At 37.0% G+C, this 21,128-nt stretch overlaps 2 protein-coding genes and 1 pseudogene across 3 annotated transcripts; all 3 read left to right on the top strand.

The window, feature by feature from the left end:
* The first annotated feature begins 840 nt into the window (after positions 1 to 840).
* On the top strand, positions 841 to 4,070 carry LOC133727554 (putative F-box protein At3g17480). 2 transcript variants are annotated; one of them, XM_062155148.1, is made up of 6 exons: positions 841 to 978; positions 1,102 to 2,446; positions 2,595 to 2,939; positions 3,187 to 3,235; positions 3,369 to 3,574; positions 3,960 to 4,070. In XM_062155148.1, the coding sequence occupies exons 2-5, from the start codon at positions 1,130 to 1,132 to the stop codon at positions 3,572 to 3,574; spliced, it is 1,917 nt and encodes a 638-aa protein (XP_062011132.1). In that variant the 5' UTR covers positions 841 to 978; positions 1,102 to 1,129; the 3' UTR covers positions 3,960 to 4,070. The 2 variants fall into 2 exon arrangements, with proteins under 2 accessions (XP_062011132.1, XP_062011131.1); XM_062155147.1 differs by lacking the exon at positions 3,960 to 4,070 and having other exon boundaries at positions 3,369 to 3,733.
* Positions 4,071 to 8,689: 4,619 nt separating this feature from the next.
* LOC133739562 (ribonuclease S-4-like) lies at positions 8,690 to 9,510 on the top strand. The gene is made up of 2 exons (XM_062167346.1): positions 8,690 to 8,888; positions 8,985 to 9,510. Exons 1-2 carry the CDS (start codon positions 8,715 to 8,717, stop codon positions 9,426 to 9,428), a joined length of 618 nt encoding a protein of 205 aa, XP_062023330.1. The 5' UTR covers positions 8,690 to 8,714; the 3' UTR covers positions 9,429 to 9,510.
* Positions 9,511 to 17,434: 7,924 nt separating this feature from the next.
* On the top strand, positions 17,435 to 19,262 carry LOC133727553 (putative UDP-rhamnose:rhamnosyltransferase 1; annotated as a pseudogene).
* Positions 19,263 to 21,128: the final 1,866 nt, after the last annotated feature.

Raw genomic sequence — 21,128 nt, 5'->3', positions numbered from 1 at the left:
GAGGAGAGTGGGGAGTTCATGTCCACCACCGGTCATTCTCATATTATGTAATCTTGGTTAATTTAAATAAAGGATTCTTATTCTCAAAAAAAAAAAAAAAAAATAGATAGAGACTCAGGTCTTGAGCCCCTTCCATGATATAACATCAACTTGTTACGACTCTTTCTCTCTCTGAAGTTCCAAACCAACCCAACCAAAAAGAAAGGACAATGGAGATATCTTTCTACATCATGTTCGTGCTACATCTCTTCTTTTCCTCGCTTTGTCTTCTCATCCTATGAGAGATATCTGTTTTGAGATGAATATATACTACCAACGTCGACTATGGAAAATCATCATACGGGGCAGTTGAGCTTAACAAAAACAATTTTTACTTGCCGGGTTGGTTGGGCCACCTATGGGGAGAGGATGAGTTTGTGGGACTCAGATACAGGAAATCTCACTGGTTTTACTACCATCGACACCAAAAACCATGCTGTTTATGGAACATGGGATCACATTCTTCCTTGCTCCTGGACTCCTGCTGGATTTGAAATCCCACTGTATTTGGATGGTGCCTATTTAGGCCTACTTAACACCCACAACTTATAATTCTGGGTATTAATTTGACCCAGAATCCAATTGTTCTAGTATGTAGAGTTTGTTTTATATCCCCATAGCACATGAGAAAGTCAATAACAACACGTTGTTTTTCAAAAGAAAGTCATTAGGTTTTTGTCCTAATACTGTATTTAGAATTATCCAACTCATGTCTTCGTTGGCATTATTTTATTTTCCTTGTTTTTTTGAAAAAGAAAAAGTACAATAAAAACCTAATGGAAATAAATATGTAGCAAACAACATCAGAACTCACAAGCTGTTTCAAGTCTCAGTGACTCCGAGTCTCAAGTCTCCATCGCTAATATCTCTCGATCTCCCGCTCCAGCAGCCATCATATCTTCCCCGTCTCTTGTTCTAGTTCTCAGGTTAAGGACTAAGGTAATTCTATATAGTTAGATCCGATTTCGTTTAACAATTCTCTGTGCACCATTGTTCTTATGACTTTTATCATCATTGTGATCTATTGTAATGAATTTGTTCTTTTATAACTTTTAATTGAAGAGGTTGAAGAGGAAAGGGCGTGGCAGAAATGACAGAGGTTGATGAAGATCTGGTGGAGAAAATCCTGTCAACTCTGCCTCCCAAGGCTCTGATGCGATTCAAATGCGCCTCTAAAGGGTGGTATGCGCTGATCAACGATCCCAGGTTCGTAGCTAAGCACCTCTCCTATCACAATTCCAATTCCAATTCCAATTCCAAGCGTCTGCTCCTTATGAAGAAGCGTTTAGTCTCCAAGGACACTGCTAATGAGACTGCAGAAGAAGAAGAAGAGCTAGTGTTTTCGTTGCTTAATTTATGCAATAATGATGATGATATTGATAATGGTGAGGACAGCATTATTGTCTCTAGTGTCGAGGACATCAAAATTCCTTTTTGTATGAGTCTAAAGACTAGAGGCGAAGCAGTTCATATCGTAGGGCATTGCAATGGAATCATCTGTCTACTTCTAGTTAAATCTTTTCAGGTGCTTTTATGGAACCCAGCAATTCAGGAATTCAAGCTTCTTCCCCCCTTTCCATACCTTCCAGATGATGATTGGTTTGAAGATGTGTGGTCCAGGTATGTTCAGGGGTTTGGATATGATCCTAAATTGAACGAATACAAAGTTGTTAACATTGGACTAGTTTCTCCTTCAGAAATGAGGGATGATGGATATGATATTTATAATCCTCCAAAGGCTGCAATATACACTTTGGGTACTGATTCTTGGAGAAAGATCAACACCAATGCTTTCGAAACAGAAACCACTGTCCTTAGGCCCGAAAGTTTCCAGATTCAATTCAAGCAAATGTTTTATTGGTTAGGACATGAGCAACATAAGGAACTGGTTGCGTTTGATAGATACGAGGACCTCATTGGGCCGGTCATCATTTTGTTGGATATTGAGAATGAGGTATTTCATGATATCATGTTACCTGAGTGTTTGTATCATCCCTGGGTCAACACTGATGGTATGGAACTTCGAGTGTGGAACGAATCCCCTGCTCTTTTTGTATTGGTTGTTGGACTTCAAGGTTATAAACCTGAAGATGAATATTCTTTTGTAATATGGGTGCTGGATGAGCTTGGTGGTCCGAAGGGTGCTTGGACGAAACACTTGACTCTTGATCCCACAGAGAAACCATTGGCATTTTTGAATAGCAATGAGATTTTTATAAATGATTTCATGAAACTTGTACTCTCCTATGACCTTGGTAGCGAAAGGCTAAAAGATACTCTCATTCAAAACACGCCTTATTCTACTCGTTATTACGAGTCGGATGACATTGTAGCTGTTGTCTATGTGAAAAGTATAGCTTCAGTCTTGGGAGCCCACAAGCTCGAGAGCAGAAATAATTCCAGTGCGGTATAGTTACTTAACTTTCTTTTTTTTTCTTCTTCTCCTTTTTATCCGAATGCCTGAATAAATTTGTACCAATAAGGATGTTCAAATTTTATCTTTAGTTTGGAAATACCTTACATTCAGATTATTGATGTTTCATGCTATTTTACAGGTGAACTTTTCTCCACTCACGCACTTTCCATCCGGTCCTTCCATAGTGGACAGAGAATTGCATTCATATTCAATATGGGCCATCCCACCGAATGATGTGTCTTTTAGGATCAAGAAGTTGATGGAAGGTCTCAGGGCTGAGTTCGGTGGGCCGGAGATCAAACCACATATCACTGTTGTGGGGTCTATTCGTATGACGTATGAAGATGTGCTCAACAAATTTAGATCTCTTCCTTCTAAATATTTTCGTGCATACCAAGCAAAAGTTAATCTAGTGGTTACCAGCAATTTTTATCACCAATGTGTTTCCCTACTCATTGATTCATCAATGGAAGTATCCAGTCAGGTATTTAAATTTTCTTGCTATGATGTTTTGTTTTGTCTTTATTAATATGAATTTTTGAGTGTTGGTATCCGGTTTGGTATACATCTCTAATTTGAAACAATATATTTGATTTGGAGATCTCACGCACCTTTTCATTTATGCACATTTCTGTTTTTAGGTATTAGTAGAGCCTAAGTATTCAATTACTCTGATTTTTCTTATACACTGAGTAGTAATACATGAACTGATTTTTTTTTTTTTTTTCCAGTTAGACTGTATAACTCGCATATGCAGTGCACATTTGGGTTTCTATAACCGTAAGTTCCCTTCATTGTAGAATTGCTTTTCTCGGTAACTGTTTTTCAGAGTTAGTGCCTAGTTTTGAAATGGACCATAGCTGTTGTGCTTATTTTATCATATAACATGTAATTTGTCTCTCCTCCCCTGCAGCTGGTAGGCCATATTTGAGTCTCCTTTACGGGAGTCTGACAGAAGAAGAGAGGAAAATGGCTCTAGAAAAAGTTAGCACTCTAGATAAAAACATTTCCAGCTTGAGCTTCACCATATCTCAACTCGCAGTGTACAAAATCGACTACAGAGATATAACTCTCAAATCATGGGAAAAAGTTGCTGAATATGCCCTCCCATTTCATTAGGTCGGTCTCTTAATTCATGTTTATTACAAAACTTGTATTCTGATCGATATAAGAGTACTATGTTCCGGTGTCCCTTCATGCTGTAGTTATGTCTTTAATTAGATTCAATATGATCTTTGTTCTTTTCTTCGAGCCCTGGAATATGTATAATTAGATTTTGGATTGTTAAATTGTTTATATTTTTGTTATGACAAGCTTATGTCTATATAAGTTTATACATACAAAATCCAAACATCTAAAATTTTGATACCAAACACCCTAAGACGAACGGACATATAACATATAACAAAATATAAAGTTAGGTAATTCATTATGCATTCTAGTAGAATAATAAAATTTATTTGTACAACAGATTAAGAGATCTTAATAGGTAATGTACATGCAGGCCTGACCCTGAGATTATGAAGACCCGAGGCGGAAAATGAAAATGTGGCTTCACAAGTCTTTTTTTTTTTTTTTCCCATGTAGTCTTAATCTTTTTCTAAGATAAGTGTAGTTTTGTATATAAGGTTGACAAATTGTAATTCTAATCCGATTAGTGTTATAGTTGTTCATTATTGAAAATATATGTAGATTTTTTTTCAACAAAAGAAAAAGAAAAATATTTTCAAAAAAAGGTGCAGCGGCAGCAAGACTCGAACCTTGCTGCCAGGAAAAAATTATTGTTGGATTGTTACACACAGATTCACATATATATGAAAAAAATGAGTTATATAACTTCCATAAAATATGTAAAGAAACTTTTTTTTTTTCTTTTTCTTCAGAGGCCCCCGAAAGCCGGTGATCTTGAGGCGGTCGTCTCCGGGTAGCCCTCAGAGCCGGCCCTGTGTACATGCATTCTAAACACACATCTTAATAACTTTTTCCTACAAGTGAAGAAGAACGCTCGTGATTTGAAACACACATCTTATAGCAGAGGGACCTTTTTCATTTTAGTCATTTTATTTGTACATGCATTCTAAACACACATCGATCTTATAGTAGCGGGACCTTTTTCATTTTAGTCATTTTATTTGTACATGCATTCTAAACACACATCTTATAGTAGAGGGACCTTTTTCACTTTAGTTAATAAAACCCTAGTAGCCGCTCTGTTAGGGTTGGAATTGAAATTCCAATTTTTTAATCTAGCATCTCATCCATGATAGTGGATGCTTTCCCTTTCGTGGGGTTTGATCAAGAGATCTTGAATTGGTGGCGGCACCTTTGCTTTGGATTCTTCTTCTTCTTCTTTCTCTGATGGGTGGTTCCTGGGCAGATGGAGAGGAGGGGAGCAACGCTCGTGATTTGAATACGAAGTACCTGTTGGGCGGTTGCGATGGGAAAATAGAGCTAAGCAATGACATGATACGCTCTGGATTTCACAATGAAATCCGAAGTGGCCTTGCGGGGTCCACTAACTTGATACACATTTACGTAAGTGTACGTATCATCGGCAACATAGGGAAATATTATGCCAAAATTATCGTACCACGGGGACTAGTGGCTAAACCACACTCCTTGGCTAATTGGAAATAAAGACACTTAGCATGCAAAAAAAATTAATAAATAAACAAAAATTCTACTGTAAGGCACCAAGGCTTAGCAATGCTCGGCTTTGGTTTTCACAAAAACCTAATCAAAACTAAGAGCCTAGTAGTAGTTATTTACAATGAATCGAAGAGTTCAATATTTTAGAGTTGATTTTAAATTAACAAAAAAGTAATGAAATGTAACGCAACCAATAAAAAGAAACTAATAAAAGTGTAAACAATATGAATGAGAATGTCAGGTCCTAGAGAGGCTCCTTCACCCAAACCTTATGTGTCGGAAGCTAATCTAATGTAGATGTAAATTTCCCACTTTGGCGGTAGTCGTATCCAAGGCAGTTTAAGGCTCAAGGACCATATATATATATATATATATATATATATATATATATATATATATATATATATTCTCATTTCGGTATTAATGTGCCGGTTAATTAGAGAGAGTTAAAGCCAGTTCAAGGGTCACTAACTCACTCTAATCGGCGTAAAGATCGGGAATTAAACTACTAAGCAATCCGCCTGCGCAATCATGCAATAAGTGTAAATCACCATGCTTATAACCCCTCGAATACGAAATTGAGGATTCTAGCATAGGAATTAGAGGGGGTCAAGCCTATACGTTGTCCTAGACATACTCAAAATACACACCCTAGAGTTGAGTAGGATCTTAGACTTATTAGAATATCAACCCTAAGAGTCCTCCCATAAAGATATCTATTAAGGATCAAGTCATCTTAATAAGTACTCTAATGTATCATATATTCAATCATAGGCCTAACTTGTACCCTAAGTAATGAATCCTAACCAAAGAGTTGATATACTTAACTTAGGTATTTAGGTTTTATATTACTATATATCTCCTATTAACTGGAGTAAGATTTTAATCAAATTTGTTTACTTAAGCTTAGATACTGATAGGCCCAATATAGTTCTAACATTATATACACATAAGTTACCAGCTCGGAGGCCTCTCGGAATCGGCGACCTAGTGTGAGCAGAGCCGTCCCTTGACCAAGGCAACCAGGCGGTGGCCTTAATTGGGCCTCAGTTTGGGGAAGGACTCCATCTCAAAATGCTTATATATATGTTAAAAAAAAAGGATAGTAAAAAAAAAAAGACACAAAAACTGCAATCTGTAGAAGACGACGCCGAGGGTGATAAAATCAAACTCGTGACTCCATAAGGCCTCAAAATTTCCTCCTTTTCTTTTGTATTTGTAAGTTAAACACCCCAAGCTTTCCTCTTTCTCCATCACTCTGGGATTCGAAAAGAAGATAACCAAAAGTTTTGCTCTCAATTTCACCAATTTGGGCAAAAATGAAACGTTGGCTGCTGAAACACGAATTTTTAATGCCCCTTTGATTCTTTCAAAGACAAACAATAACATTTCTTTCTTTTATGTCTATATAAACCATTGACAGACACTCATAGACGCATAGAAGCAATCTTTCTCTTCCTCTCACTAAATTTTGAATTTCATCCTCTGTTCTAATTTCGTAATCAGAATTTAGATAGTTGATACAATTGTAACAAACCGTCAAGGCCTGAAGTCCAAAATTTTGTAGTTAAAAAATCAGGTTCTATATTGTTCTTTATCAGCATTGTTACTTTTTATTTTCTTTATATAATATACTATGATTTAGTTTGAACTTTGCTTTGCTGACATTTTTTTTTTCAATGGAAAAAATTATTGGGAAGATCTCTAAGTTTTGCCTTAGGCCTCACTTCGTCACCGGACGGCCTTGAGTGTGAGGCACCACCCATGCCGCCTCAAGACCTCCCCTTGTCCTGTCACCAAAGCATTTCACCTTATTGGTAATTAGCAGTTGAGAGAATTACAAGTTTGAGAAGGAATGAACTGATAATGGTTGGAGTCGAGTAAGAGTGGTAATAAGGACCTATATATTATTACTTAGGGTAAAGATGATTCTTCCATTATTAATATTCTGATATGCTTGTTGTAAATGTCTGAAAGGGATGCCATTTATCCAAATTTGTTTCTAAAATTAATGTTGATATACAAAGAAACAAAATATATATAAAGCATTTCCTAATCCTATACTACTCGTCATGATTCCTTAGTCATGATGAGTTGTTGGCTACATGCTTTCCATCATTTTCACAGAGAGAAAGTTAATGGAGGATGACCAAGTGGAACACCCTAAACCCCATTGCTATATATTGGATTTTCCTTATTTTGGTATAAGTTTACCAGCTAAATTACTTTAAAATTTGAGTAATGAAAGTAAGGAAACACAAATCTACTCATTAAGATTTGCGGTCTTAAGTGGATCTGCAAATAGAGAAAATTGAGAAAGACCAGATGGATTACACATCGATCAGCTTCAAATTAGAGTAATTACATACGCAAGAAGGAACCGCTAGCTAGGTTCTAATTACACATCGATCAGCTTCAAATTAGAGTAATTACCGATGCAAGAAGGAACCGCTAGGTTCTAATTATAAATTTAGAATCTAAATTCTGAATAAAAACACAGAAAAGAGCATAAAAAGTCCTCCCTCACCCCCCTTCATGTGACCCGCCTCCCATATTTATCATCGCCATTTCTCCAAGGCAACCACCAAAAAAGCAAAATTTAAAAAGTTAATAAGTATGAATTTCTACACACTAACACACACATATTGAGGTACTCAAATGATGCTTCTAATTACTAAAAAGGGCAATACCTATGTTTCCTTGTCAAATGAAGTTCTAATCACAATCAATGACCTTACTCGGACAATAAGTCTGTTGCAAGGAAGGAATTTCAATAGTGGAAGAATGGAAGATGACGAGGCCGGAACTATATAAATTAGTAACTGCTAATGATCATTGCAAGGATTTCAATTTATAAACTTTATAGTTTATAACCTTGCTTGATCATATTACAGTTTTTGAGTGGTCCAGGATGTGTTTTTTCCATGCAGTAGATGCTAGAATTACTCAGTTGCAGTCAGTATTCCTGTCAGTTTTTGAGTGATTTTAATGATCATTGCAAGGATTTCAATTTATAAACTTTATAACCTTGCTTGATCATATAAGAAGAAATAAATTCTTAATTTTAATAATATATGCACATCTCTCTTCATTTTTGCTAGTCAACCAAAAATACAAAAAAAAAAATTTAGTTAGTCATGAAAAAAAAAAAAGTAAATAAAGACATTACGCTTATTATTATATATACGGATTTACGATGCATGATGCAAGAAAGGACGTCATTAACTTATTACTAATTTTGTATACACACTTTTAATGGGTACAAATGAGTCAATTAATTAGGTACAACAATTAATGTTTCAGATTAAAACTAGTCCTAGTCATTTTATGCATGGATTTATTATTTCAAAAAAAAAAAATGCATGGATTTATATAAATACATTTATGTAAAGTCGTAAACATATTGAAGAACCTTTTTTAGCTACAATTGTCCTATATAAACACCATTGATCAAAGAACCAGCTAGCCCGATCAATCTCATAATCATTATCATTATCATTTGCCTAGCTCCACACCACTTGCAATGAAGAATTCAAACTTCATTATCCTTCTATCAGTATATGTATTTGTACAAGTTCTCAACGTTTCAAATGCTGAACCCTACGAGTACATGCAATTTGTACTCCAGTACCCACCTGGAGTTTGCTATGACGAATCAAAAGGTTATTGCATCTCACCTCTCCCAACCAAGTTTCATGTACATGGAATATGGCCTTCTAACTTCTCCAATATACATGTCCGTTGTAGGAAAGCACTGACGAATAACCCCTTTCATAAGGCGCAGGTGCGTGTGTATTTGTAAATATTTGACATATATAGTTTTTTTTTTTTTTGTGACAAATTAGCGATATGTTTTTCTAATTGTACCTTTTATTTTCAGATGACACCTCTGCAGACGGATTTGGGAAACTCATGGCCGTCCGTGTTAACACAAAACAACAATATGCAGTTCTGGGAGCATGAGTATGAAGAGCATGGCGCATGTGCAGTAGAGTCAGGTGTACCACCTTTCACTCAAAGGTCCTACTTTGAGAAAGGACACCAGCTATGGCACCAATATGACATCCTTGCAGTGCTTGATCAAAGTGGTATTAAACCGGGTACTGCAACATCATACACTATGACTCAGCTTGTAACCGCAATCCAAAAGAAAATCGGGAGTAACAATACTCCTTTAATCATGTGCAGGAGGACAGCCCTTGGTGACACACTAAGGGAAGTGATAATCTGTCTGGATCACCAGGCAACAAATGTGATAAGTTGCGCGCTCAGTAATAGAAAAACAGATTGCCGGGCTTCGGGCAAGGTATACTATGTAGCTTAGCTAGCTATCTGAATATGAATAAGCTCCTCAACTGGTAATTTACAATTTACAGTCTGTTCTACGTTTGAGGATGCAATCTCGATCAGCGGTTTCTTGGATCGATGTATTAGTCTATACTATTGGTATTATCAAATAAAAGTTCTTTTGTGTACTAATAAATAAGTCACTTAATTTTCGATCCTTTCAATTATATCTACTCCGATAATCCCATTCTTGGTTCAGGGATCATCACTCTTCATTGACTTATTCCTTTTCTAAACTCAGATATAGCTTGAATTAATCTAAAAAGTCAATGAATTAGAGGGGTGACACCTCAACCGATTATACCCCCAGTTGTTTGATTTGCTTTTTCGTTTGTTTTATTGATTTCTTTCATATGTATTGTTGGAATATTTAATGATTCGTATCTTCCATTGTTAAAAAAAAAAAATGATTATATTGCATCTCTTTTTTGCCGGTCAAATTTACTGGGCACGGTTTTTGACTTCAAATTAACCTTTGTTGAGGTTTTCTAAAATAAAAAAGAATACAAAACTACAATGCGAGGAAGGAACATATATGAAACCTAACGCAACGCAATAGTACCTTTGACCACGACACCATTTTTTTTAGAACTTTCTCCGACATTTGTCGCTTCTCCTAGTCAATCCTAGTTCACTCAAGATCATAATTCTCGAAACAAGGTTGATGACAAGCATAATTCTTGGCTACGCCGGGCGTATGCTATGCCAAAGACGTCCGTTAACGGAGGGGCAATTACGTCAATTCTACGTCCATGGTAAATGAGTTTTAACTTAGCCACCTCCTCTCATGTGCCCTTCAATGGGCTTCATCCGGATTTATCTGTTGTCTCTGCAACCTTGCTCGGAAGAGGACCACTGGATATATCATTGTTACTCAAGTCTCAGAGAAGAAGCTTCTCTGAAAAATACAAGTGTCGGAGACATCTCATAAGTCAAATGATTGAATATTGAGAGGTTTAGATGTTGCAAAGCTTGAAGTGAAGCAACATGTCAATATGCCTCCGACCACAGAATTGTTAGCCAGATTCAAAACTCTAAGAGACGGCTGGCAAGTAGAGAAACCAGGCAAACCCGAAAACTGTTTCGATCCAAGATTGAAAAACACCAAAGATTGGTGAAATCAGTAAGACCACCAGATAAATAATTATCCCAAGATCCAAATACTTCAAACATTTCAAGCACGACAAGCTTCAGGAATCTCCCCATGAATTGAATCAAAACCATTCCATCTGTGCTGGGAAATTACCAACCCACCAAAACTAAGAGGTGTTTGTTAAATTTCAATAACAATTACAAACAAAAAACCCAATAATATAATATGACTAAAACTGAAAATGGTAAAATGCAAAGACTTGGGTCTCTGTTATGGGTAATGAAGAAGAAAGCCCAGAAGTGGTTTTGGGCTTTAAGCATAAATGTGGTGCCTTCGGCTAACTTGGAGCTTTTCTGGGTATGTGGTGATCGATTTGCTTTGGCTTGGGGTTTGAGTCTGGAATCGAGAACTAAGCAAGCATGTGGGGAAGACAACAGGGAGTGGTGAGAACTCCTCCACTGATATGTTTAATAGCTATAGAAGGCAGCACACATATTAACACATTACAACAGTGGTGCGGTGGCTAAGACACAAAGAATTGTGCAGGGTGGAAGCTCAAGATCGAGCCACCTCATTCCTTTTTTTTTTTTTTTTCCAATTTATAATAAACTGAGTTTGTTAATTTAAATTTGTTAGTTATTGTTCTTAAACGACAATAGTTACTTAAAAATAAATCAGAAAAAAAATTATAAATTAAAAAATTAAAAACAAAATTAAATTAATTTTTTTAGTGGATTTTTGACTTGATTGAATTTTAATTATATAATTTAAGTGTTTAGAAAACTAACTATATTTTCAAGAAAAAAAAAATCTAACTGTGAATATCGAGTCTCTCAAGTTCTTGTACATGGGTAATCTAGGTATACCATATGAGAAATGGTAATGAAGAGTGCTCTCATAATATTAATGACAAATTGACAATTTGTGTTTTAGTGTTAGTAATATGAAGACATCATAGTTGACTGAGTGGATCGTTGTTGAGATGAAGTCGAAAGCGGATAATATTTTGAAAATGAGCATAAAGTATCTCAATCATTGCATCCAACGGTCGGTTTTCCTTGTCACTATATAAACAATGTACAAGTTAATTATACGACACTAGTAGACACATAGGTATTTCTAGCGATATGCAAATCTAAAATTAAAAATCGATAAGTTTGACATTACCCATGTATTTAACACGTATTAATAAGTGTCGTGTATAAAGATTAACCCGGTCAACCTGCCATTTCATACTAGTCAAATTAGTCAACACAATATACATTTAGGCTTCCCTAAGGGGAGCCGAATCATAGGGAGGTAAATGTCCCGAACTTTTTACATGGGTTGATACACCTCGTCCCCACGAGAGTGTGAGCATTGCAGGATCAAGAAAAGAAGTTGCGAGGGAGTGGTTATCAACGTTTTAGTGTGATGGGTATTTAGAGTTTAGAGTTGACCGCGTGGATCGATGCCAAAACAATGACAAAAACATGTAAATTTTACCATCACCATATTTCTTCATATTGATCACAGCCAACGGTCAAATTTGCTGAATTATATTTCGTCCATCTTGTTCATTTAGGAAGTTATACTTTTCCCTATAACTAATAAACATGCTATGCAACACTAGTAGGCACATAAGAATTTTACGTGATCCAAATAATACAAATTGAAAATCGATCGATTTGGCATTCCCCATGTATCTAACACGTATTAATAGGTACCGTGTAAAAAAAATAACTCGGTCAGCCTTCGTTTTCATATTGGTCAAATGGGTCAACCAAATATACATTTATGTTTTCATAAGGGGAGCCAACTCACGGGGAGATAAATGTCCTGAACTTTTCACATGGGTTGGTACATCTCGTCCTCGCGAGAGTGTGAGTGCTGATAGATCGAGAAAAGGAGTTGCGAGGGAGTGGTTACGAGCATTTTAGTTTGATGAGTATTTAGAATCTAGGGTTGACCACGCGGATTGAGGCCGAAACGATGACGAAAACATGTCAATTTTTAACCATATACATGTTTCCTTGCCTTGATCGCATCCAACAGTCAAATTTGTCACATTCTATTTCTTTCACTTTTTTCTTGGAAGGTATACTTTTCTCCACAACCAATAAACATGCTATGCAACACTAGTAGGCATATAAGAATTTTGTGTGATCCAAATAATACAAATTAAAAATCGATCGATTTGGCATTACCCATGTATCTAACACGTATAAATAGGTACCGTGTAAAAAAACTAACTCTATCGGCCTTCGTTTTCATATTGGTCAAAGGGGTTAACCCAATATATGCTTATACTTCCCTACGGGGAGCCAAATCACAGGGAGATAAACGTATCAAATTGTTTACATGGGTTGATAGGATTGAGTAAATAAGTTGCGAGTGAGTGGTTTACAAGCATTTTAGTTTGATGAGTATTTAAGGTTTAGAGTTGATCACGTGGATCGAGGCTAAAACGATGACGAAAATATATACATTTTTTACCATGACCATACTTCTCCCGCCTTGATCACATCTAACGGTCACGACTTCGTCGGAAAAACTAGTTAGTGGCGATTTCATTTCTCCTATGATGAAAATATTATTAAAAAATGAGTTCTTGTAGTCTCTATCTCTCTCTCTCTTTTTTTTTTTTTGTCTCTAAAAGTCCACTATTGAAATTACATGCATACTTTTTTCATTATGAAAAATAATTATGCATTTTCTTTAAGTAATGGATCCTAGATTTAAGTTATTTGTTATTGGAGAATGGTTAAAATGCATGGGTCTTGATTAGCTCCTGGTTCTATAGCATTGCCTATTGTTGGTAATTTCTCAATGCAAAGTTTGAAAAGGGCAAAGGTATCATCGATCTTCATATACTTCCTCTACAAGTTCTTCTGATTTACAAATTTATTTTGATTCACCAACTATTGAGGTTAATGATGATAATCAATTTAGTGTCTTGGCTTGGTGGAAAGCAAATCAACCATTATACCCTGTTCTTTCTCTCATGGCAAGAGATTTGCTAACAATTCCAGCTTCTACTAGCTTCTACTGTAGCATCAGAGTCATGGTTTTAGTGCAAGAGGTAGAATTGTATCTGAGAGAAGGGCCAGCTTGAGTCCAAATACAATAGAGGCATTGATTTGCTTGAAAGATTGGAGTTTAGCAAAATTAAGGATGCAAGAGGCTATGCGTGAAAAAGAGCTAGCTGAACAAAAAAGGCTCATTAGAGCAGCACGACCAGATTGGATGGAAAATATATAGTAAAGACGAAGCTGAAAATGATTCCGAAAATGAGGTTGATGAAGAGGTACATTGTTATTCGTTCATTGCTTCTATTATTTTATTTTTAGTTTAGCAAGACATGTTTGCCGGTTCTTTAATCTTTATTTAAAAGTGTAGGTAACAAGACAAGTTGACAGTGCAGCTTTTATCTAATGGTTTAGCAGCTTGCAAGGGCTGATTTACAAATGAAAAACTCGTAATGTTTGTGTGGGGCTTTATAATATAAGGGCTGATATTTATCCGGGATGTTCTGGACTTCTGGCTTAATAAGACGTACAGTAGTTTAATGATGTTCAATAGATTGAGTATAGTAAAAAATTGACATAGGGTGGGTTAGAATTACTGAGCCTGGAACGAGTCTCTCATTGACTTTGTAAAAAGCTACTGAGAGGCTAGAATGTTGGATTGAAAAGATGTCAAAGTGTGCTTCGCCTAACTGCATTTAAACTCATTACACCAGGGGGCTAAACTTGCAGCTTGTTGCAATGCCAATTAGCTTGGTGGAGTTCAGAGTCCCGAAGGTATCGTGTTCACTTGTTTTGTCTTCATTATTACCCTTACAGTATAGGCATTTATGTTAGTTTGATGGGAAAGTGCAAGGTAGTTGGTCAAAGAATCCATAGCCGGTCATTGTTGATTGGCCGACTTCTAATTGGCTTTGGAAGCTTCCACGTCCTATTGCCCAGAAATTTGCTTATATATGTGGAGGGACAACAAAATTTGTGTTGCTTACAAAGTTATAATTCTACAAGTAGTACAACTAGAAGTAGGCTTATTTCCTAAATGTTTTTTCTGAAGACTAACTGGGATGGTTACTCTTGGCTTTTAAGTTTAAGAATTGAGTTCAATTTATTTCTTAGCTTTTAATTTTGGGTTTCTTATTGCATGTGGCAGATCTGAAGCTTGCAGCCCCCAATTGTTTGAGTAGATATAACTCAAAGAAGTTGTATTTATCACCCAAGTGCTTGTAAATTGTATCCATATGTCTATATTTGTTGGTATCAAAACTCATAGGTGGTGTAATGGTGTATTAATAATCTACTTTTGTTCTAAGTTGTAATTGGGAATGATTTTAGACTTTTGTTATAGTCCCCCATTCCCTACACTTTGTATTTTCCTACATTTTATTTCAATAAATTGAACCAGGCGTGGGAATGAGCCTCCTAGTTAGACTGAGTTCCAAACCCCTTAAAAAAAATATTAGTATCTTTAAAGATTTATTTGTAAATAAAGCCCGCAAGACCCGGCTCGAAAAAGCCCGCAAGGCCCAGCCTGAAAAAGCCTGCAAAGCCCGCTTTATATGGACGGGCATGGATATTGTGATTTACAATAAAGCTCGGCCCGTTATTATTTAAAAATGTAGTAAGCCCCGGCCCGACCCTCTCCAAGCCCGCTATAAATGGCCCGGCCCGACCCGTTGACGAGGCCTACTCCGCCATATATCTCAGGAGAGAGAAAAATTTAATCATTTCAAATTTTAGCGAGAGAGAGAATTTTTTTTCATAATAAATATTTCTAAAATTAATCAACTGCTCTATCATTGGGAACTCTAATGAGAATTTTGTAAATTAATAAAAAAAACCTAGTCCGCTAGGGTTTGGGACTGAAACTCTCTCGGGTTTTCAAGTCTTACAATTAGGGTTAAGAGCGCAGTAACCATGGTTGGATTGCTGCCTCTAGCAACTGCTCTTTCCTTTTGTGGTCGTGTTGGTAGGCTTTGCCTTCTGTACTCTTTTTTCCCTGTCGAGGATGATGGCTGGGTGTGTTTGGGTAAGGAGGTTTGCCATGAGAATGGTGTTGGTGGTGGCAGGGTTGCTCTAGATCGAGAGGTTGGATATGATTTGCAGGTGGTGGCGACTGCTGACATCTGCATAGGTGTTGGTGTTGCTGCTGTGAACTCTGCGACTAGTGGTTCGTTGGGTTATGGTGAGGCAACATGCATCGTTAGGGGAGTTTGCAATGTGAGGGAGGCATGATGCTGGCTGGCCGTGGATCGTGGGTGGTTGTGGCGTTAGGTGATGGTGGTGTGAGGGTCAGCAGGATTGGATAGGAACATGGATCGAGTCTTGCGGCAAGGGTTGCTCTGCTGGTGGCTCGAATTGAAGATGGTAGCATACGATGAGTTGGTGGCTAACTTCGCGGTGGAGGATGGCTGGTAGGACTGGTGGACGGAGCTACGACGGAGTGGTGGTGACTGCAGCACGGCAACCAACACGATCAGGGTTAGGGTTTCCTATTAGTCATTAGGCTAGAGAATTGGGCATCTAGGCTTGGACTCAATTTGATAATTTCAATTTCAATTTTAATTTTGTAAGAATTATTCCTCTTTTGTTTTGTTTGGGAAGGAGGGGTTGGGAGTTTGTAAGTTCTAAGGTTTGAAAAATGTCGCTAGGAGTATCTACACTGTTGCGCAATTCTAATCTCTTATAGGTAGTGTTGGGTAATTTCTAGATGTGTTACATCGGTAGTTAAAAGGTTGGACTGCTTCGGTAGCGGCTCTATCTGACTAGTCTAACGAGCGGATCGTTATGTGTGATTTCGCTGAACTTCAATATTAGTTAACTATTTCTCTGAAAAAAAAAAAAATTGACCATGATCGATCTGTTTTAGATCGCCACAATTGGAGATGATACGAGAGCCTAATAATCATCAATTACCAAAAAAGAAAAGATACTTGAGGTTTGAAATTTCGATGCAAGTGAAAATTTTGGTACTTGAATGTAGAAGAATTTCAATAGAAATTTCGAGTGCCGATTGAAATTTCTATAAATATCATGAATATGATACTTAAAAACTAGTTTTTAGTATATTTCCGATATTGATCAAATGAAAGATCAAACTATAAAAATTTCGGTAATTTTAAAGAAATTTAAACCCTTCTTGAGGCTTCCATTGATGTTAGTTGACTTTCAAAAGATAGCACAATCTTTAGCAATTTTTAATAAAAATCCAAGCTATTTCTAAACCTTTTCTTATGTGAGGATCCAAAATAACATGTGCAAAACTCAAATTTAATGACTCGATAACTAGAGTAACCCCGAATTAATATCATCAAAGAATTTAAGCATCTAATTCATAATCTATTGATTCGATTGAACCCTGCATTTTAACTATTGCATCGCATTATGTAGAAGTTTGTAAGATATTTATCTTGGATGATGACTACTAACAGCACTTGTCTTCCTGTAAAATAGTAGAAATGTGCTGCTACATTTTCAAGAATGATGATCAAATCTTCCAGATTCCAATTGACACACTTCATAAACAGTGTGAAACACTGCCTAAAGATCAATGCATCTAGGAAACATGGATTATATATGTCACTGTGAAAAGTTATAACTGAGGCCCTCCTTCATCAACTTTTCCATCAACTTTCCAGCCAGCAAAGCCAGCAATTATTTGGCCCCAGCCCCACTAGCCAGCTGCAACTCATCATCTGTAATTTTCGTAGCAATTTCCAATTGAACATGTTTTTGTAATACTGTAATTCTTTTTAGAAAAATTGGACAGTATTATGTGTATCATTATCATACAACGTAATTGGTCTATGTGATCTTACATTAATGGTGATTGGCCTTACTTTCTTTTTCTGTTTTCTTCGTACATGCATGTATTGGCGTCCTAGTGTTCAATACTAACCCAAAGGAGATAAAAAATTTATGACTACATTATGATAGCGTTTCTCTGATTACAAATTTAACAGTTTTGCCTATAAAGCTCAAGAAGATCGATAGCATAAATGCATAATGTGCGCGGCCAAACCCCAACTCATCAACATGAGCTCCGCCACTGATATTCCTAAGCAACTTCACATAGCCTTGTTCCCATGGCTAGCCTTTGGTCACATATATAGCACCATTTATTGAGGTTGCGAAGTGCATAGCTCGAAGAGGGCATAAGGTTTCCTTCATCTCCACCCCAAGAAACATCCAACGCCTCCCCAAAATCCCTACAGACTTAACCCCTTTGATCAATCTTGTCCAAATCCCACTTCCACAGGTCGAAAACCTCCCAGAAAACGCAGAGGCCACCATGGATGTCCCATACCATATTATTCCATACCTCAAATTAGCTCACGATGGACTTGAAGCCGGTATTTATGAATTTCTAGAAACTCATACTCCGGATTGGATTATTCATGATTTTTCCCCTCATTGGTTGCCACCAATAGCTACAAAGCTAGGCATATCACGAGCCTATTTCAGCATCCTCAACGCTGCCTTTGTATGCTCCTTGGGGCCAACAGCACCTGATGTAAAAGAGCGCTATGATCCTAGAACACGGCCAGAAGATTTCACTGTCCCTCCCGAGTGGGTTCCTTTTCCTAATTCCAAATTGGCTTTTAGGCCATTCGAAGCCAAGAAAATTTTCGAGGCTACTGTACAAAACCCTTCGGGCATTTCGGATTTTTTGCGCTGTGAGTTGACGATCAAAGATTGTGAACTCTATCTAGTTCAAAGTTGCAAAGAGATCGAGGGTGAGTGGCTGGATTTGGCTCAGGATATAATTCATCCAACACCTTTAGTGCTTCCAGTGGGGTTACTGCCACCGATAGTAGAGCAATCTGATGAAGACAAGGAGGATAAGAGCTGGACTATAATTGACGACTGGTTAAACAAGCAAGAGAAGGGGACTGTTGTTTATGTTGCGTTAGGAACTGAAGTGAATCCAAGTCGAGAAGACATCACAGAATTGGCTCTGGGATTGGAACTTTCTGGGTTGCCTTTCTTTTGGGTACTAAGGAAATTACCAAGTGGTTCAGGGGATGGTAACTTGTAGATCAAGTTACCAGACGGGTTTGAGCATCGAACCGAGGGCCGGGGGCTTGTTTGGAGAACTTGGGCACCTCAGCCCAAAATCTTGGCTCACAAGTTTATTGGCGGTTTCTTGACTCATTGCGGTTGGAGTTCAATCATAGAGGGACTCTATTATGGACGTCCTCTTATGATGCTTCCTTTCTTAATTGACCAAGGGCTAAATGCTAGGCTTTGGGACAAGAAGGTTGGAATTGAAGTACCGAGAGATGAGCAGAGTGGATCGTTTACGAGGGATTCGGTGGCCAAGTCACTGAAATTGGTTATGGTGGAGGAGGATGGAAAGGCTTATAGGGATGGGGCTAAGGAATTTAGTGCAACATTCAGAGACAGAGAGCTTCAAGATAGATACATGGACACATTCTTGGACTATTTAGAAAAGCATAAGAAAGGGAATGAGTTTGATCAATAATATCGAGTTGTGTTTAGCTAATAAAGAGAACATTAGCAGAGTGAGCAATAGAGAAATTGATTCAGTGTGTGTTCTATAAGATGCAGAACCTGATGTTCTTTTGTGGAGTTCAGATCGACTTCATATAAATGCAGCACTGTATTGCAGTTGCACGCGCTTAGTTCTATCTGAATTCGGTCTTATTAGTAATTCTTTTTCTAGTTGAGAATTGCATTAGTGTGACTTATTCAAGTGAAGGCTTCAATTTTTTTTGATTTTTTGTTTTTAAAGAAGCTGCTGATGATCATACAAATCCAGTACATACATATCATGGAATCATGGATGATTGATAATTGTGCTTGTTGATCTGTTTAAATTAGTCAGCTGGTATTCTGGTGACATTTTCATAACATAGTGGCATATTGAGAAGATCGATCAATATGACCTAGCTAGCAGAGAATGTGTTTTCTTTTCCAGTTATCAAGTAGGTTATCTTTTGATTCTAGCAACCGAGCGATAAACTAGTGCAGAAACAGTGGCTACTATTATTTTGAGTGACTGTATAATGTATATGGTATCCGAAAAAGGGAAGTACAAATTCATCTAAATATCAAAGGGGATTCCAAGCTCAAAACACACAAAAAACCATATCAACGTACAAATGGGCATGCTGTTCTTAAAAAGTGAATATGCGTTTTATAGTAGCTAGTTACATACATCCTCCATCAGTATTGCTTTTTGTACCGCCGAATATGAATGTCAATTTGGCATTTTGAAACTTGCTGGCATATATTGTTGTTTCTTCATTATAGCAGTTCTTTTGTAGATGATCGATACAAATTCAAATGACCTCGTGGCTAAGATAAAAAAAAAAAAAAAATTATGCTCTAGGGTAGTACTCTTGGCTATCAGATGCTTGTTGTGTTTAAAATGGCTCCAGTAAAGAGTTCGTTTTGGATGCAATCAGACATTCAATGAGTTCAATTGAAGTAAATGCAGCAGCAACTTCTGCCTTCTGGCTTTTACTCCCTCTGGTATCCAGGTATCTTGAACAGGAAGGAGTAACTTTGCAAGAGGGGTACCAAGGATTACATTTAACTTGTCTTCTTCTATGATGACCTTGTGCGCTTGATGGAATATATTTGCACCCTGATATGACATTACATAAGCGCCAGCTCTTGGGTGGGCGGGGCAGAGCTTTCATTGATACGTACCAAGCACATGCCTCTATCTACCCCATTATAGTGAATTTCAGGGATACAATTGATTGATCGTGATCTATATCAGTTTGGTAGAACCTTGTTCTTTGCTCAAAATAATACAATAAAACAAAACTACTTAGTTGGAAAGAATTTTGTTTGAATCTCGGAATGACCCTAATTTATTTTATTTTTTATTTCATCTTCTTAGTAACACCATAGATGACTAAATAATCTTATATAAATCATATAATAATCCACACAAAAAAGAAGTAATTCATTCATGCAAAAAAACTCAATTTTGACTGTTTTTGAAGTACATGAACCAATGATCCATATTTTTAGTCCAGAAAATCCCAATTCCAACCCAAAATGCATGAAAATTTGGTTCAAATTGGAGCCCATAAACCAGACCGCCATATCCCATAGTCAGATCCGTGGAGGATTCGAATTCTAGAACTAGATTTAATTAGATCCCAAATTCCAAACCCACTTGGATCATTTATCATAATTTGAAATAAGGTCCGCCAAATTTGATATCAAAAATGGGACACCTTAACTAAACAAATAACAATTTGTCAAATCAAACCCAACATTCGCACGCAAAACAACAGTAGCCGGAAAATTACCCACCAGATCATAAAATTCAACAACGAAACATTTTACATATTGTCAACTTGCATCACCACAAAAGAAACCCACCTCTGATTTGAAGAAGAACGAAGCAATAATAAAGATAAATACACTTTCGACCCACTGAAACAAACAGGTAGCGGCTGCAAACCAACCACGATTGAGAGTGGACTCTAGACTAAACTAGAACAAACCATCTGATCAAACCTAGACACTCGCTTGCAAAATGAGGATAAACAAACCAAGCATCACTAGGAGTAGACTTGAGACTAACCAAAGGTTGAAA

Source organism: Rosa rugosa, chromosome 1, assembly GCF_958449725.1.
Source record: "Rosa rugosa chromosome 1, drRosRugo1.1, whole genome shotgun sequence".
Lineage (NCBI taxonomy): Eukaryota > Viridiplantae > Streptophyta > Magnoliopsida > Rosales > Rosaceae > Rosa > Rosa rugosa.
Note: the sequence above shows the minus strand (reverse complement) of the source record. Positions and strands in the feature narration are given on the sequence as shown.

Coding starts and splice junctions, on each gene's coding strand:
- LOC133727554 (XM_062155148.1), top strand. CDS start 1,130: ATGACAGAGGTTGATGAAGATCTGGTGGAGAAAATCCTGTCAACTCTG. Junction 2,447..2,594: donor GCAGAAATAATTCCAGTGCG/GTATAGTTACTT, acceptor GCTATTTTACAG/GTGAACTTTTCTCCACTCAC. Junction 3,236..3,368: donor ACATTTGGGTTTCTATAACC/GTAAGTTCCCTT, acceptor CCTCCCCTGCAG/CTGGTAGGCCATATTTGAGT.
- LOC133739562 (XM_062167346.1), top strand. CDS start 8,715: ATGCAATTTGTACTCCAGTACCCACCTGGAGTTTGCTATGACGAATCA. Junction 8,889..8,984: donor ACCCCTTTCATAAGGCGCAG/GTGCGTGTGTAT, acceptor TTTTATTTTCAG/ATGACACCTCTGCAGACGGA.